This window comes from Orbicella faveolata, unplaced genomic scaffold (genome assembly GCF_042242905.1).
Source record: "Orbicella faveolata isolate gen_17 unplaced genomic scaffold, um_ofav_v1 contig_24, whole genome shotgun sequence".
Classification (NCBI taxonomy): Eukaryota; Metazoa; Cnidaria; class Anthozoa; order Scleractinia; family Merulinidae; genus Orbicella; species Orbicella faveolata.
Genome location: NW_028301552.1, coordinates 23,784,965 through 23,802,985, shown reverse-complemented (window position 1 = coordinate 23,802,985; position 18,021 = coordinate 23,784,965). Strand labels below are relative to the sequence as shown.

General features: G+C 38.5%; 1 protein-coding gene across 1 annotated transcript in view; it reads right to left on the bottom strand.

The window, feature by feature from the left end:
* Window positions 1-16,205, bottom strand: part of LOC110059855 (fermitin family homolog 2-like) — a 34,542-nt gene extending 18,337 nt beyond the window's left edge. Inside the window, exons 1-7 of the mRNA XM_020766609.2 lie at window positions 15,512-16,205; window positions 14,542-15,169; window positions 10,890-10,923; window positions 7,092-7,160; window positions 6,057-6,164; window positions 1,394-1,486; window positions 380-424 (exon numbers count right to left, since the gene is read on the bottom strand). Coding sequence (XP_020622268.2) covers window positions 380-424; window positions 1,394-1,486; window positions 6,057-6,164; window positions 7,092-7,160; window positions 10,890-10,923; window positions 14,542-15,169; window positions 15,512-15,668 — 1,134 coding nt within the window. The 5' untranslated portion in view covers window positions 15,669-16,205. The remainder of the gene's footprint in view (window positions 1-379; window positions 425-1,393; window positions 1,487-6,056; window positions 6,165-7,091; window positions 7,161-10,889; window positions 10,924-14,541; window positions 15,170-15,511) is intronic.
* Window positions 16,206-18,021: the final 1,816 nt, after the last annotated feature.

Below are 18,021 nucleotides of genomic sequence, written 5' to 3'. Positions count from 1 at the left end.
GTCTGCTGGGGGTCGTGTGGTTTTACAGTGTGGCTTTTGGGGTCAACTCATTCTCACGTGCATTTGTGCTGTTTCGACTGTGCTTGGCGATTTAGCTCCCTGCCCTCCCTCCCTCTCTGGTAAGTATGAGGTAAGTATCATGGTTCCACTGTTTTTGTAGTGTGATGGTGCCTGGTGGTTGCCGCTCACAGGGTTGTCATGGTTGCCCTACAACTCGGCTCTTGTGCACAGGGTTCTCATGGTTACCCTACACGCTCGGCTCTTGTGCTCGAGGCTCCACTATCTTTCCAGGCACCTTCCCCAAGCTCATCTATTGTTGATGAGTGTAATTATTATCTAACATAACAGAAACTGGCACAAAAGTTTTTCACAGGCCTACCTTTTGTGGTGTTTGAGTGGTAAGCGTTGATCCTTCAAGAGAAGCCTGACAAGAAATGGATGCTTTGGTTAAACTTGGTAAACAACCCTAACCCTGAAACCTATAACGTGTGGGATTGAGTTTGGTTTGGATGTTTTAACCTCAAGATATCTTTAAGTTGAAACCATTGACACAATTGGTTGATCTCGTCAATGACATTTGTTTTCTTCCAGAGCCTAAATATTACCAAGTAGGAAAGTTTTTGAACATAATAGCTTTGAGCAGCAAATATCACCTGCTTTCAAGTTTGGTACTTTCTATTTCAAAATCCAGGTATGTAATAAGTAATTTCATCACGCCTTTTGAATGGTTAGTTCCATGGCTATAAAAAATTTTCCTGCCTCATTCTGCATTCAATGATTTTGAATGAATGTTTCTTGCAGAAAAGCGATATCAAATTGACAACTGCCTTTCTCCTGCTGACCTCTTCCCTTGCAAAATAATTCCATCCCTCAGTCTACCCGAGTCCCTATTTTCTCCCACTGGTATGGGTAAGATAGGTCATCACTTAAGACTGCAGGTTCACCACCTCCTTCCTTTTCCTTTACCAACACCTGTCTTCTCTCACATGGAGAAATTGGCTGAGTGGGAAAGGGTCTACTCCCTTACAAAACTTCAAAAACAAAATCACGAGAAGAATACAAATCACTCTTGCTCATGCATTGCTCATGCTCATTTCCAGACGCCCAATAACTTTTGAAGTGTGGGAGTACACAATGCATGCAAAATGTGATCATACCTTAAAACCAGTGATTTATGCTAAATATGTAAATAATTATATGTATAACTGCATTACAAAGGAACAATTACAACAAATATCCATACCCCATTTACTGACATTTGCAATTCTGAGGGGTAGAGGGGTAGAGGAGTATGCAGTTGAACTTGATTTTCCAGAGTAGTGGGGATGGGAAATTCAGCCTGAGAACCCTTCATAGGGTATGGATGTTTTGCAGAACACTACTACACAAATACCTGTAAATCACTGAGTGCAGCATCTATGTCATCATTGTCATCATCACTACTTTGTTGATTCTGTGGTGATGTTGAGGTTAATTTCACCTGGAACTGATGAGAAATCAAAGCAATTCACTGACATTGTCTTAACAGAAAATCGTTTACACGTGGTCAAAAAATACTGTGAGACATGTTAAGCTATCTTGGGCAAAATTAGGGTGATCCTTGGAAGATGGGCACTTTACTGTTTTGCTACCTTAGAATAACCAACAAGTTAAAATTATACGACTGGTGTTATGTGACTGGAAATCTCTGATCACTAATATAAATTGCTGTGAGAAGGTAAAGCAACAATTTAATCTTACTGAAAACATAATAAAAGGGGCTAGAATCTAGATCTTATCAGTTTTTGTTAAGTACCACAATCTCTTGCATTCCATTACCTTTTTCTACCACAATAACTTTCAGCAAGCAAGAGCAGATTGTTTTCATTTGAGCATATTGCAGTTGACAAATAGCTCATTTTCAAGACATTTGTCTTTATCTTTTAAGCTTGTGTCTACACGTACAAAATGTTTCGGGAAGTGAAACTGGGAAGGAACCTCAAATATGTAGAGTATGAATTGTCTATAAAATTGCTTGTTGAGGAATAAAATCTGTAGAAAAGCAAATAAGACTACACAGAACAAGAATCTTTTTCAATAGTCCTATCTGGGTGGTATCAAAACAGGAAAGTTTGCAAAAGTGACAGACTTCACAGGGTTTTAATAAGACATTTAAGAGCAACATGGTAATGCATTTCAATCCTTTGAATATCAATGAATGTGATCAGTTTTTAGCTCTTATTAACCGAGAAGGAGGTCTGTATGGGAGAATCTTGACCGGGGTCGTGAGTACAGACCGAACGCAGTGAGGTCTGTACACACAACCGAGGTCAAGATTCTCCCACACAGACCGACTTAGCTCGGTTAATAAGATGTTTATTATATGGCAAAGAAGAAAACTTTAATTCATTTAATGTAACTGGTTTGCTGACATTTTGCTTGCAAACAGAGATGAGCTTAACTTAAACCTGCCGATATTTGCTTGTCCTCTTTACTTTTTTTTTGTCATCAGGCTTTTTGGCACTTCCATAAATGATTGAAAAGAAACTAAAAGAAAACGGTGAACATTCTCGTATTTGAGTTTGCTACTTTTTCAATGCAAAATGAAACCGGTCTAGATGCCGGTCTAGATGGGAAAATCTAGACCGTGGTCAATATCGATTTCAGCCTATCAAATTCGGGAATTCGGTAGTTCCCAGTCCTTGTGAGACACAGCCACATAATAAGTGGTGTTATCAAATGGAGATCCTCTAAAGTGAAGTAACAATTAACTCTTAATAATTATCTTCTCGTCTTGCAACACCTTACTTTGCACACCCAAATTAAGAGAAAGGAAAAGAAAAGGTAAAAGTGGTATCAAAACGCTTTTAAGCCAACTCGTGATATTTGAAAAGGTCATGTTATCACAAGGGTGGTCAAAAAGATTTTAAGGACTTTAAATTTGTTCTAAAATCTCTGCCATTGCGAAGGGAATTACTTGATCAGGCTAAAATTGTCATGTAGGCTCTGGCCGGAAAGCCTGCAGGGGCAATAATCTTTGAATTTATTTAGGTGGAACACTTAAGCTGTTTTGATCATTACAACTGCAATGAGTTCTAATAAAAAGCTGACTGTGTTATGTACACAGTACTTTACAGATAAATAACTATAATTGACTTAATTTCTTTCAAGTGAGCCCAAATCCATATTTATTCTATGTCTCCTTTCCTTTAGAATTACCCTATCAAGTCAAGGGTTATTCTGATATCGATGTTTCTGTCCTTAGGACTTGAGTTATACAAACATCTTTATGAAGACACGACTGATCATCGCAGTTATATACTTGTAACAAGTAGTTGTGTAACAAGCCTGAAAAAAAAATTGAGACCTAAACGGGATTCAAACCCATGACCTCTGTGATACCAGTGCAGTTCTCTACCAACTGAGTTATCAAGCCAACTGGGAGCTGATCATGTTGTGAGTTTGTAACATACCTGTAGATGGTGTAGAATGCAAGTGAATATATCAAAGATCATATATTTGAACTGCGGAGAAAGATATGAAGACATGACTGATCATCGCAGTTCTATACACAACTAAAAGCAGTTGTGAAATTTAATTTTACAACTACTAAAGTTGGCTTTAATTTCACAACTACTGCTTAAGTTGTGTATATAACTGCGATGATCAGTCATGTCTTCATATCTTTCTCCACAGTTCAAATAATTATATGATATTTCATACATTTACTTGCACAAACATCTTTGTTCCCTCATTGCACTAAAAGGACACATTGAATCAGGGATAGAAATTACTCACACAAGAGCAGGCCCCAAACTGACCAAAATGATGAATTATTAAGGTTTTAGAACAAACCATGTGCTTTGTAGTCAGATGACTTTTATGAGCACGAGTACGCACCAAGCAATCTCCGGACCTCAGTGGAGAGTGAGAATGAAAAACCCATCCAGCATCCAAAATATCCATGCTGGATAACATGGCCAGCAAAACAAGTCATTTGGTGGGCATACTGAGTGATTTCCAGCAGAAAATAACAACCATTTGAATTTGCAGTAGCTCCCTTTGCAAATCATTTAAGCCTGCTGTAATCATCAATCAATCAGTGGTTTCAACCAAACTGTGATGAACTAATAGCTGTATTCCCTTACAATTAATCCATTATTACAGGGTGGTGCAGCAGTAAGGATTCAGTCAGGAAATCGGAAGTCAGATAGCAGGGTGTCCCACGATGGAGTCACTGAGATGTTGATTGTGATCAACATCTCAAAGTGACTCCATTGTGAGACAAATTAGTAAAATTCTCCTGTCGCAACTCTAATCTTAGTTGGAAAAAACATGTTCATTACACTGTTAAAGAAATTCAGGAGAAGTATTGGAATTAAAGAGATGAAGATCATCAGCATTATACACTGCACAACTAGTTGTCAAGTTAATTAAAGGCTGAAAAACATTCAGGCTTGAACGAGATTCAAAGCAATGACCTGTGATACCAGTGCAGTGCTCTACTAACTGAGCCATCAAGCTAACTGGGAGCTGGTCACGTTGTGAGTTCGTAATATACCCGTCGATGGTGAAGAATATAAGTAAATATACACTGCATGTAAGATCATACATTAAAACTGCCGAGAAGGATGTGAAGACATGAAGGATCATCCCAAGTATACATTTTTTGGCATGCTTATGTCATTATTTTGATGTAATGTATTAAACATGAAAGATCGTGTTTGACCACATTTCCAAACACTAAGAAGAAAATTGAAAATACGACACATAGCGGAGTATTTTTGATGAACTTCGAGGTGTTTGGAAATATGCTCCAACACTGTCTGGAGTGTTTGACATATCTTCTCAATCGAAACCAAAACTAAGGAGAAAATGGAGAAATAAAATCGTACAAATCTATGCTACCGTATTTTCCCGTGTATAAGTCGACCTTTCAAGACCTAAAAATCAGTCCAAAAATTCGCCCTCGACTTAAACATGGGTCAAAACTTGAGACCCAAGCACCAGTCAAATAATTAGCATAATAATTGTCTTTCAATGTTAACAAACATGTGATAAGCGGCAGCACAGTTTACAACGTATGTTCGCTTAGCGATCTGTCTCTCTATATCAGAGCTACCAAGTTAAAATGTATCAAAATTTATCCGGTAAATTTTAACCTGAATCTTGTAGACACTCACTGGCTCAATTTTGTCATAAAGAACCAATATTTATCCTGTAAATAAAGCTGTAGTAAAGCCGCTTGGAGAAAACATCTTTTGCGATTCGAACTTCTCTGCTTGGTAACCTGGCAGGATATGAGTGCCAGTACTTCTGTACCAGTACTTAACCGATTTCAAGGCTTGACTACCAAGTTCCCAACACATGCTTTGCACTTTGTTTATGGCGCCGTTCTGAAAGTCGTGAGCTTCTTTGGTGTTTTGCCTGTCTTATAAAGCCACTTTTAATCTCTTTGCACGTAAAAAGGTTTGTTTGAAATCCTTATGTTTGATTTTGTGACCATTTTACAAAAATTATCGTCGAAAAGCCCGCATGCACACGTGTTGCTAAACTGGGTAAAACGCTCACATATGTGCCATAATAAGCTTTAAAACTGCGCATTGAAACTTGCTGTGATTTGTTTACATATCTGTGGTAGCTGAAAGATAATTTTAAGAAATACAAGATAAGATTTCAAGAAATTCTTACCTGGAAATCAAGAAAATCTTGTTTTTGGCCTCAAAAATTGGGGGTCGACTTATACACGGGATCGACTAATACGCGGGTAAATATGGTAATTAAGATCAGGCACCCAAGCACTGTCAGGGTTATGATTCCTTTGTTTAAACTTGATGAATTATTAATGACTTTGATAAGGCCACATCAAGCATATGAAAGGCCAAAGGACAACTTGTCAACTTACTAGAAAAAACGCAACATGGGAAACTATAACCTTTGTGTATATTTCATCAATCAGGTTAATGGTTAGATAAGTTTACAAAAATTCAAGAAGACTCAAAAGGATTTTTTTGGCGTAAAAATCACATTGCTCTTTATGATAACCATTGGGAAGAACTACATCATAGTGGCCTGACCTGTATGGCAGCAAATGTCATCATCTCCTCCTCTGTGCACTCTACCTCCTCTGTTAAGATTGACCACTTGGCTTGTTCATACAGCTGATTAATTCGCACCTCATCCACCTAATTAGTTCAGTTGGTGGTAGAAACACAGTAGAGAGCTTAAGCACTGACGTTTTTGAGCCACGGACGTCAACCGGAACTTTATCTTCTTACTTTTAGCACGTTTTCATGTCCGACCACTGAGTTACAAAGCTCTCATTTTAGCATTTACAACTTGACATTTTCAATGAAAAGGGAGTAATACATGTCAAAGAGGAGAAATTTCGACTTCTGGTTGAAGTCTGTGGCTCAAAAACGTCTGTGCTTAAGCTCTCTAATATCAAAATTAGTTTAAGTGCCAGTGGAACCTGACTAAATTAACAGGGTTCATACTCCTTTTTTGACTTAATATTCAAGGACATTTCAAGGACATTTCAGGAAACAATTTCAATTGTTCAACTGGACTGCATTCACTAAAAAATACCATTAGAATGTAGTTCTAAATTCTCAGGTTTAAGGTCTCACATAAAAGTGATGTAGTACGTCCGGTTTAAACTGTGGATACCTAAACCCATATACCACATTAAAGCTTATCAAGCTGGCTATCCAACTGTACCAAGAATTTTGAAAAAAAAAATTGACCTGTCAAATTTTTAAGGACCACAAAATGTGAGCGCACAAATCACCTTTTGAAAGCTACAAGTCAAAGCAAATTTTGTATCTCACCAATTTAATTTTTTTCCTCGGTGACAGGACCTGAAGTGCTAAAAAGAAGTGTCTGCATTTTGTCATATTCAATTGCAGTAAAAAGTTACAGAACATTTTCAAAATAGGTCTTAAGTGCCTATGAAATGAAATTTTTGCCCACTTTCTTATCCTAAAATATTCAAGTCTATGTTCCACTGATTCGTAATTTTCGAGTTTGGGCTTCCTTCTGTGGTGGGGGTAGAGATATTTTCTGGAACCACAAAGTTACAATGACAAGGATAAGCAACAAGTTTCACTTACCTTTGGATTTAGATCAAAGAATGCATAGTACTTATATCTCAAAAGAAGAGTGGAGAATTCTGCAACATCCTGCAAAAAACAAAACTTACTGTAACTGCCAGATTTCTTCCCAATAGGACTGGAAGCCAACAGTTTGCCTGTTCCGAGGGCACTAGTCTTTAAGGGAGTGGGGTTCAGGGTACTTGGTGCATGATCCCAAGAAAAGTTTTGGAATGAAGCTCTCAGAAATATTGTTTCCAGCATTCCAGAGACCAGCAAATGCATGGACGCCTAGTGGGGTTGGGGGGGGGGGGGGGTTGGCAACAAAATGATTTCCAACTGAACTGAACATGGGATTGAAAAATCTTTATTCTAAAAAAAGATGTAAGGCATTCGGTGAGAAACTTAATGTTTATCATGTTGTACCCGGTACCTGGATACCTTAAAACATTATTACATGGCATCAAAGTACAGGACATAACATGGTAAACATCTGGACGTAACGTCTGACGTCCAGCCTCAAACAAAAACCAAGAAAAATAAAGCTACCTAAGTACAATCCACATACTCAGCTAACAACAAGCTTTCAGAACCATTTTCAGGGCACCTTTCTCAAGAGATGAAAAATGCTAAATGTCACAATATTTGGATATATTGACAGCTAGTTGGGAGAAAATATATTCTCATATTGGGCTCCGTCACTATGTGACTCTGGTGAGAATATATTTTGTCCCAACGAACCACCAATATAATGCGGTAATGCCATCTCAAAATTACATTTAGGTTATTGCAAACAAGTCAGGCGAGCGAAAACATGAGCCTCACGAGACGGCAGTATATAGAGCCGCGTGTAGTTTGAAGGACTTTTAGAAGGCTATGCAGAAAAAATCTCAGATTTTCTCAGCTCGAATTTCGCACAAGCGATTTCCAGTGTGTCAGTGAGATTTTTTGGCCATATTAGGATGTAGTCGGATGTTGTTGGCATTTGGGACGAGCCAATCAAACACTAATTTCCTTTGGAACATCACAAGGCTTCAAAGCATAGAAGTTTCTGAAAATCGTTCTTTTTCACAGTCAGTTGTTCGGCTCTTCAGTTGGGAGTGAATTTATCATTTATTTTGGTCTGTTTGCCTGAAATTTTGTTCCTTTAAAGGTGTATGAAACTTGGATTTCTTAAGTTTGAATCGCATAATTGATAAGTTCATCAAGACATAGAAATTGAATTAGGAACACTGCTCTTAATTGGTTTCATTCGTACCTTCACTCACGCGAACAGTTTGTTTCTGTTAATGGAATTGAATCGTCAAAGAAGAATTTACCCTACGGGGTACCACAGGGTTCTGTACTGGGACCCTTGTTGTATTCCCTTTATACAAGTCCGCTGGGTGACATAGCCAGAAAGCATAGCATACCGTTTCATCTCTATGCAGATGACACACAGTTGTACTTGTCGTTTACGTCCAACTGTCCTAATCATCTATCAAGCTCAAAGATGGCCGTAGAATTATGTGTTAAGGACATTGGGGACTGGATGCTGCGCAACAAACTTAAGTTAAATCGGGATAAGACTGAACTTTTGGTTATTAGTTCTAAATATCGTCCACGACCACCCCTCGACTATATACGAGTTGGTGATGAAGTAATCAAGTCTAGTAAACAGGCCAGGAATTTAGGAGTTGCATTCGATCAATGTTTGGATTTCAAAGAACACGTTAAAATAACCTGCAAGAGCGCAGTTTTCCGCATTCGTAGTATAGCTAAAATTAGGCGATACCTATCCCAGAGTACTACTGAGACTATTGTTCACGCTTACATAACATCGCGTTTGGACTATTGTAACGCCCTACTGTATGGTCTCCCAAAGTATCTGATTAATAGACTTCAGCTTGTACAGAACTCTGCAGCTCGCCTTGTTACCTTGACTAGAAGGCAGGAACACATCACACCAATACTAAGGAGCTTACATTGGTTGCCAGTTCATTTTAGGATTATTTTCAAAATATTGTTGTTAACTTACAAAGCTCTGAATGGACTGGCCCCTGATTACATTAGAGACCTACTGCGATTTAACATTTCTGGTCGGACACTAAGATCTTCAAACAACAGGTTGCTTCATGAGCCTAGAGCAAATCTTAAAACGTATGGTGAAAGGGCTTTTTCCGTGGCGGCACCAAGGCTCTGGAATAAACTACCCCTCCAGATCAGACTCTCATCATCAGAGGCAGTTTTTAAGGCTAATCTTAAGACTTATCTTTTTAAGCGTGCATTTGATTTGTAGTTTTTACTTTTTATTTCTAGCCTAATTGTATTATATAGCGTATTTTATCCTTAGGATTTTAACTTTTAGGATTTAGGATTTTAGGTTTTTAAAGAATTAGGATTTTAATTTTAAAGTATTGTAAAGCGCCATGGACAATTAGTGGAAAATGGCGCTATATAAATGTATATTTATTTATTTTTTTTAAGACCCGAGTTGTTTTCTGGAATCAACTAGAGTGTGTGAAAGCGTTCTTTCATTGTCACTTGCAACCAATGTGTTGACAGAGCCAAAGAAGCTCAAATCAAACCAATGAGTGCACTTTGCAAGTACAGTTCTGAAATAGAAATAAACTTCAAACCAAACAAATATTAGTCACATTGTGTAGATAGATATCCGGCAGCTGGGAAGTGTTTTCAAAATACTAGATGCCCCGCAGTCTGAAATTATCTTAGACATTCCACGGCATAACTCATTTAATTCTTCTTAGACAACAGATCTTTGCTTAGCAATGTCAAAGGATTCCAAACATTATTTTGGCTTTGTAGTTGAGGAAATTTGAGCTTGGGCATACTATAAAATCTGGATGATTCAGCCTGCGAACAGGCTCCCTGCAAGGATGGAAAAAAAAATTAGGCGAGCAAAGCGAGCAGACGAGTGCGAAAATGAAGAATTTGGAGAGTGAAGTGGTCAGAGTAGGACGGGGGAGCCTGTAGACTTTGTTTTTGATGTGCCCATCCACCCTCAGTGATTAGCCTGTAACGAATTATTGGTCAATGAGGTAATTAGACCTATCAAGAAGTTACATTTTCTGTACTCCTAAACAGTTCTAATCGCCTGAGCCAGCGTCATAATATTGAATGCACGTCTGCAACATGTTCAGGGAATATTTCAAACTTGTCCCTCCAGAGCCGATACTTAGAGAGCTTAAAACATTTTATGCAACACTGAAAGAAATTACAAGCACATGGCAAATGATAGGTGTCAAACTCTACAAAGCAACATGCAAATAACGGCGGAAAGTCCGGAAACCATACCATTGACCTCTAAAAGAAAACTTGCAATAGCATAGCCAAATGGTTCCACTCTACTTAAAATTCCTCCTCATAACACAGCATAAAGTACCCTTCAGAATCACGTATAAAATAGTGAAAAATTGAGAGCCCGAAAATTAAAAGAGAACGGCAAATGCACAAATGTCACGAACCATAGGAGTTGTTATATATGTGTTTAAAGTAAAAAGATGAAGCACATCTCTTCTTTTATAAGTTTCAGCTCAGGCAACTATATCTTAGTATGTCTTAAGCAGAAACTGGAAGCAAAACTGTTGCTTGTAACACATTTATTGTTATCATTAGTTAAGTTTTGAAGAATGGGTAGTGAGATGCTAAGCACTACTGGATTCAGATAACTACACTCTCCTTTTGGTTTCACCAATCCAGAAATGGATCACAGAGTGGTCTTTCTCAAGAGCATCTATTCTAAAATAACACAAGAACATTTTGAAATACATAGGACAAGGACAGCAAATTACTTTCGAGCGCTTTGTACATAAAACATACCTGAGCCATAAGAGACTTTGAAGAGTCCAGCCATCTGATAAGGACAATGAAAATGGATCACAATTAACATGACCATATGGCTACTACTTTCACATATCATGTGAGTTTTTCATGAAGACTCCTATGTTTTGTCTTTGTGTTACTTGTTCACTGGGCTGAAAAGTACCATGAGGGTATGGGAGTAGAACAGTTTGGAATGCTGAAGGCAAGAAGGGGGGGGGGGGGGGTTGTGGAGTTCTGGAGTATTTTGTAATTTCTGAAGCCAAAGGAGGTGGTTTAAATGGAGATGCAGCCTATGGTGGGTAAAGATCAATACATTACAGCTATACATCCTACAAGTCAACTGGTTCTTATTGTTATCCCTTTTCCTCAAGCCCTGAAACTACTTAAACAAACACTTGTTTTCAGATGTTGTTAAATTAAATTTCTAAATCTCCCTTTGTGGACATGCTCCAGCTATTGCACACTTATGCTGTGCATTAGCTTGGCCAATCAGATTGCAGCATTTACATTAGTGTACTAGTAGAATTCTACTGATAACTAATAATTAGACTACAAGCCCACGTTTTCTATGAGCAAAAAGCCGATTAGTCAATGAGGGGTAGCTCAAAGAAAACAAAGGTAAGTGGTCTAATTGTTTTAGTAGGCACTCTAAAGGATAACAGCTGGCACAAAAACTACAATTTTGTGTATTTTTAAGCCTAAACTTAAGAATAATATCCAGTTTCAAGAGCAGTGCTTGTGTGATCTTTGTCTCAGGGGTTAGGGTTACAGAATAGAAAACCATAAGAGAACCAATCAGATTCACGGATTTCCAATGGAGCATAGCTACGTGGCTACTAATTAAGAAACAGAAAACATGTACCACGTTTCTATCGAGGTGTAGAAACACGAGTGGAAGATTGGAAGAACTATTAGAGTGCAGTGGCTGTCGGTCGTCTATGAAATGGCACTTGTTTTTCGTTTTCCCGAAATTTTGGAGGAACATTTAGATGCAAATGGATAATTAAATTCCTGAGAAGACTAAAAGAAGGTCATTTACGATTTTTTGATTTTAAAAACTTGAAATTATTGAGAAAGCCAGTGCGAGTGCATAAGCAATGGCCGTCGATAAAACCCGGAACATGGAACATTCCGGAACATCCCGGAACATTCCGGAACATCCCGGAACATCGAATAATTATCATAATTACACGAAAAATACATAAAATAAAATTTTAAAAAATTAAATCAAACAAAAATAAACTGGTATCAGCTTGGAAAATAGAAACAAAACAAAAACATAAAAATAGGAAAAAAGAAAGAAAAATGAAAGTGACTGCAATGAGTGAAGGCTAGCAACTAAGAAGAGTAATCCATTCCTTCCAGTCGTTCACCGTCAGTTTAATCACGTGACTGTCCTTTATTCCCAGATTTCATTCTTCACAGAAAACTAAGGTGGTGGCGTTCGAACTCCTTAATCAGACCTAAAAGTATAGGTACACAACTGTGATTTCTTTATTAAATTCATTACATCAATACAAAGATATGCGTATACACGATTTTGGCATTGAGTTTCTTGTCTAAACTAGTTCAGACCGCTCGACCTCTGATGACAGTGTAAACAAATACAAACACAAAATTTAAAAACATTTGGCGACACGCACGCTGTCTTGCAGGGTCGCTGGTCAAAACTTTATTGTCTCTAGAAATATTTGTTACAAGTGTTGGCGATCTGAAAGTGAATTCCAAGTGTCGCCAACAGTTCAAATGCATCTCCTGGAAAATGTTTGTCCAGTACAAGTTAATACTTAATTAATTAAAAATACTTTCACCGCAGGCTATAATCTATTCATCGCTAGTTCAACTTAACGTGCAGATCGTTATCTGACATTTGATCAAACTTAGTTTTCTATCGAGCCATTCGAACACCACCAAAGTAAACCAGACATGCGAAAACTGCGCATGAACGCGCTGTTCTATAAATCTTTGATTACCACTAGTTTATTAATGATAACCTGCTTGTTACTCGGGCTTCCGGAAAGGCCGAGTCTGCACTTAGTGGGTCATAGTGCCAGGCATTCCTAGCGGAGTGGTGCAAAAACTGGGGAAGATAAATAGCAACATGAAGATGGAATAAGGACAAAACTATGAATACTGACTTAACAAGCAACTGCATGATGCTCAGACAAACACCTCAAATGTTGAAGAAATCAGGGATCAAAAAAGGAGACGCAATGAATTACCTGGCATTCATCGTCAGAATCTTCCATGTTTGTGTTGAAAAACAGAGTGCTGAAAAGCGACGTGATGCAATTGGCGAGAAAGAAGAGGAGCCTGCACTCACTGTGGTCAGTTGAATGAATACCCAATGCTCCCTACCCCTCTGCTACCGACTCCCCTATCCCCAATAATATTTGTTCATATTTCAAGCTGATACCAGTTTATTTTTATTTTAGTTTTAAAAGTTTAATGTTACATATTTTTTGCATAATTATGATAATTATTCGATGTTCCGGGATGTTCCGGGTTTTATCGACGGCCATAAGCAACTGTGTGCAAATTTCCAACGACAATTTAATAATATGCGGAAAAATAATTGGAAACCATGATTTGCGTTTAGAATTCAGTTAGAATTCTACTAAAACAATTAGATTATTCACTCTTGATTTCTACGAGACTATCACCTCATTGAAATCTTGAGCTCAGAATCTTATTGTTAAATATGTTACCCATCATGCTTTGGTCTAAAGCGCTTCTCCCATGATTTCTTGTAAATGGTTGTTCACACATGTGAGTCGGCCATATCGTCTCACCCACTAAACTTACACAACAATGTGGATGGCTGTCGACTTATTACAAATAGAAACACAGAGAACATGTTTTCTATTTCTCTTAGAAAATTCCACAATGAAAAAAAGAAAACAGCTTGTCTACTTTGATCATCAAAATGCAAATTTTCTATGCTCATGCCATCATTAGGTCAACAGCTTGCGCTAGTTCTGTGTTTTTATTGAGTTTTAGTATAAATCTACCAGTATTCTATCATGAATGCCATTCACTGATTGGCTAGGCTACTCCATGTATCTATTCTGTTGTAGGTAGTGAGTGGCAAACTTGTGTGCGCTTGCTAATAAAATTACGGCCACTTCTTTGCATTTTTGAAGTGTCTGTGAGGAGATTTAGAAAAAACTTTTGAAGGACTAGTAGATTTATACTAAAACAATTAGATTATTTGCTCTTGATTTCTATGCGTGATAGTTGACAAGGGTGTAGCCCAAGTCAACGTATCACGCAATAGAAATCTTGAGCTCATAATTTAACTGTTAAATAGAAACAGGATTTTAAACCAATTAGCATGCGTAGTTTCTTTTGGCTATTTTCTAATGACTGTTAATCTACGGTTTGGTCTGTTTTGGTAGAGTATTGTTTGTTCCGTCTTGTCATTTAGTACAATTTACTGTTATACCATGAAGTCTTTTTTTAGGATTTTTGCCCATGAGTTGGGGCCTTACTTTTGCAGGTATGGCGGTTGTCGGAATTTTGCAGGACTTCTCTTAATACTGCAAATACTGTAATACTAACATTAAATAAAAATTTTCGAGTAAGGGTAGTTGGCGATCCGGGATACGCATATCTAAGGGACAATAGTAACAAAACCGTGTTTACGTACCCTTTATTGACAACAGCTTTTTCTTGAAGAGTTTTGGGCTTAAATAGAGATGCAATAGCTTCTTGTGAAGGAGAGACCGGACTGCTAGCTAATGAAGTTGTTTCGATCGTTCCATAGGGCCCATCTGAATAACCAGGCGATAATCCAGGTGACGGAGTGCACACACTGCCGTTCGGCGAAGCGTAGCCATGCCTGGGCAACGAATTATAATTGGGTGTTAAACTATCCTTACTTCCTCTCGTTTTGTCGTCACTGTTCGCAGATAAGTTGTCATCTGAACTAAGGGAAGACTGTGAATGCCTTTTCTTTAATTTTCCGCGAAAACTCCTCCGACCTTCTTTTTTCAGCCCATCGAACGGTTTCAGCAGAGAGAGTTCTTCGGGATGTCTGATTCCTAATTCGGCACACAGCTCTTGAACGGCATGAAAAACTGGCTTAGAAAAGTCCAGTGAAACTTCAACAAATTGTAAGTCTGGCAACTGAACGCGAACTTTTTTATGAGTTGGAGTGAACTGAAGTATGGCATCACCTTGAACCCCGATAGTGTCTAAAGTTAAGCGAGGTTTTAGAAGCCACAGTCGTTTCTGAGGCCACCATAATCCATGATCAGACCAGTCAGCCGCTATATCTGCAGAGTAAATACGACATATAACCTACACTATTTACTAAAGTGAAGGGCAAAATACATGATGAAAACGTTCCGTGCGCCCAAAAAGCCGTAATTTGATCATACAAATTTGTTGGCTGCTCATTTGCTTTCAAATTCCAATACATAACAAGAGTAAATACCTGAAATGTCACCGTGAATAACATCTCAACATAGAAATATAGAACGTCACGGGAAAACGTTTTTCCCCTCATTCTCACCAGAAGTATAAGCTTGGTTTTAAAGCACGACATCAGCACCACACCCGTTTAAAACGCCGTGGTATTGAATCACAGACGCGCCGTTATCATTGTAAACACTTACCGAGTCCTTCGACAAGGTCCAGCATCAGTTTTCCAACGTGGGTCTCTCCATTTACTTCTACCGACTTCTCGGTACTCAAATTCGTTATAAACACAGATAAGTTCCATTTTGACTTCTTTCCAGTGTTACTCATGACTGAATTTTTTTCTTGTTGCATACACGACGAAAATTCAGCAGTAACCTTGTTGCTTCACGAACACAGAGCAGATCGAGTTGACAAAATTCAGTTCAGTGCTCACAAACCAAACTAAGGGCTGTGGATTGCTTCCGGTTGAAGAAGAATCCTTTATACCATTTTCCTGTGTCAACCCCAAAAACACAATATTGAACAGAGAAACAGAGATTCACAAAACTATCCACACGAAGCTCAGATCAGAGAACTGACGAAAAGTTCGTGACCTTCGATTTCAGCATTGCCTTGTAAAAGACACGTGACCTTACGAAAACCATTGGGAACAACTTCGGGAATATTCGGAAATCGTCCGCTGAGATAATCGTCAATTTTATTTCAGCCATGCCAGTCTTGCAGCCACGCCAAACATTCTGGCAATACCAAACTCCACATACTGTTCACATTACCGGATGCGACGCCCTAATATTTAACGAACGCGTTTCTTGCCAGCTTGCCCATGTTACTAAAATCCTAATATTCAGAATAACGTAGAACTGCATCAGCACACACACACACACACACACACACACACACAAAACGGCACTAGTCAATAAATATCGGTAATATTCTGGCAAATTATTTGGATTTTTAACCTGTAACAAAAAATAAAAAACAGTAACTTTGATCAAATGGTGAGCCCATAGCAGCGAGCTACTAGGGGGTCTGGGCCGTGGGTCACAGCATTCCTGACACTTCAAAAACGTTTGTGAATGCATGATATAAAATCTGGAGTTTCCCTTTTATTTACCTCTTCCAGGCGTTCAGCTACTTGTAGTTGGGGCGCAGCGCGAAAAACGGCGAGCGGAACTGAATAGGGGAGAGAAGCGCGGCGAGAGAAGGCTTTCTCAACCAAAAAACCAAAAATAATAATGCGTAATGTACATTATCTTTTCCTAACTTAACAAACAGTCAATTGGTGGAAGTGAAACAACTACGTATAAAACAATTATATTCTATAATTTTTATGATGAGTCAAACAAGTAACAATAAATGCTGTTCAAAGGGGGGTAGGGTTGGAACCCCCTCAACCCCTCCCCTGGATCCACCTCCGCATTACAATCAAGCAAGTCAGTACGATCAAGGGAGCGCTTGTGTCCTTCTAGGAAACCTCAACCTCATTCATCCCAGGGGAACTCCCACAAAAAAGGGCGCGGGGGGCGGGGTGCTCATCGGAAATTTTCAAAGGAAGCTTAAATAAGAGGTACCAAGATCCTGCTTTGTGGGAGAGACTTGACTTTTTTTTTTCACCCCTAAGAAACACCAGTTCTAAAGGAACACATATTATCTGACCTCCTGTCATTTTTTTTCGGCTCGATACCCAAAAGGTCATTCATCGTCGTTGCACAATGCCCGAATGCGTGAGTGTAGAAATCGGGATACAAACGTTTACAATTCTCACGTCTAATGAAATTTTAATAGTTCCAAAATAGTTATTTTGGAACCTCGCATATTCCATGACCTCGATCGACAGCCTGGTAGAATCAGAAGTCTTTAAAAAATAAAAGAAAAAGTTATGTCTTCCCTCCAACAAAGCCCGAACGAGGGCTTCAAGAAGAAATTTAAAACGCTCAATGTGTAGCCGTTCAAAACGGCTCTTTTCAGAGCCACCTCAAAACAAATCTTGACTTCGCTCGCTTTGATTCTTTAGACGTCATTAGAAGTGAATACATGAAAAATCATATTTTTGAACTACGGCTAAAGATATAAATACATGATCATTGTACAGTGGAACCAGTATTAAGCGGACACCGTTGGGACCCTTCGCTCAAAATATGTTGTGCAATATAATAGTTAAGTATAATATAAGAGTTAAAACTCTTTTGTAAAACAGTGTAACGTGTGTAAGATCAAAAACTAGTATAGCACAAAGTCCAGTCAATCAATGCATCAATCTGGAATAATCACTTAGCTGTAAAACAACATCGCTGAACGATGTTAAAGGAGTCTCAGCTGAACTTTTTGAAGTAAAAAACCCTTGAAGTGTCCGCTTATTGCTGGTTTTGTGCAACACAATGGCTTAAAATTATATCGGTGTCCCCGTCCGCTTAACAGAGGTGTCCGCTGAATGCAGATTTATTTTACAGAGAATGTGAGAAAAAATTTTGGGACTTCAGCTGGTGTCCACTTAATAGAGGGTGTCCGCTTAATATGGGGTCCGCTTAATACAGGTCTCACTGTAGTTATGTACACAACTTAACCAAAAATGTCTGAATTCCTTCATCGAGGCAAATTTTGCTCGTTAGAGGCTAAGACCTGGGGGGATACTCCCAGAAAAATTGGGTGGGATTGTGCGGCCCGCTTCCCAAAACCCTTACCCTATTTGTGACCAAAATCTGCG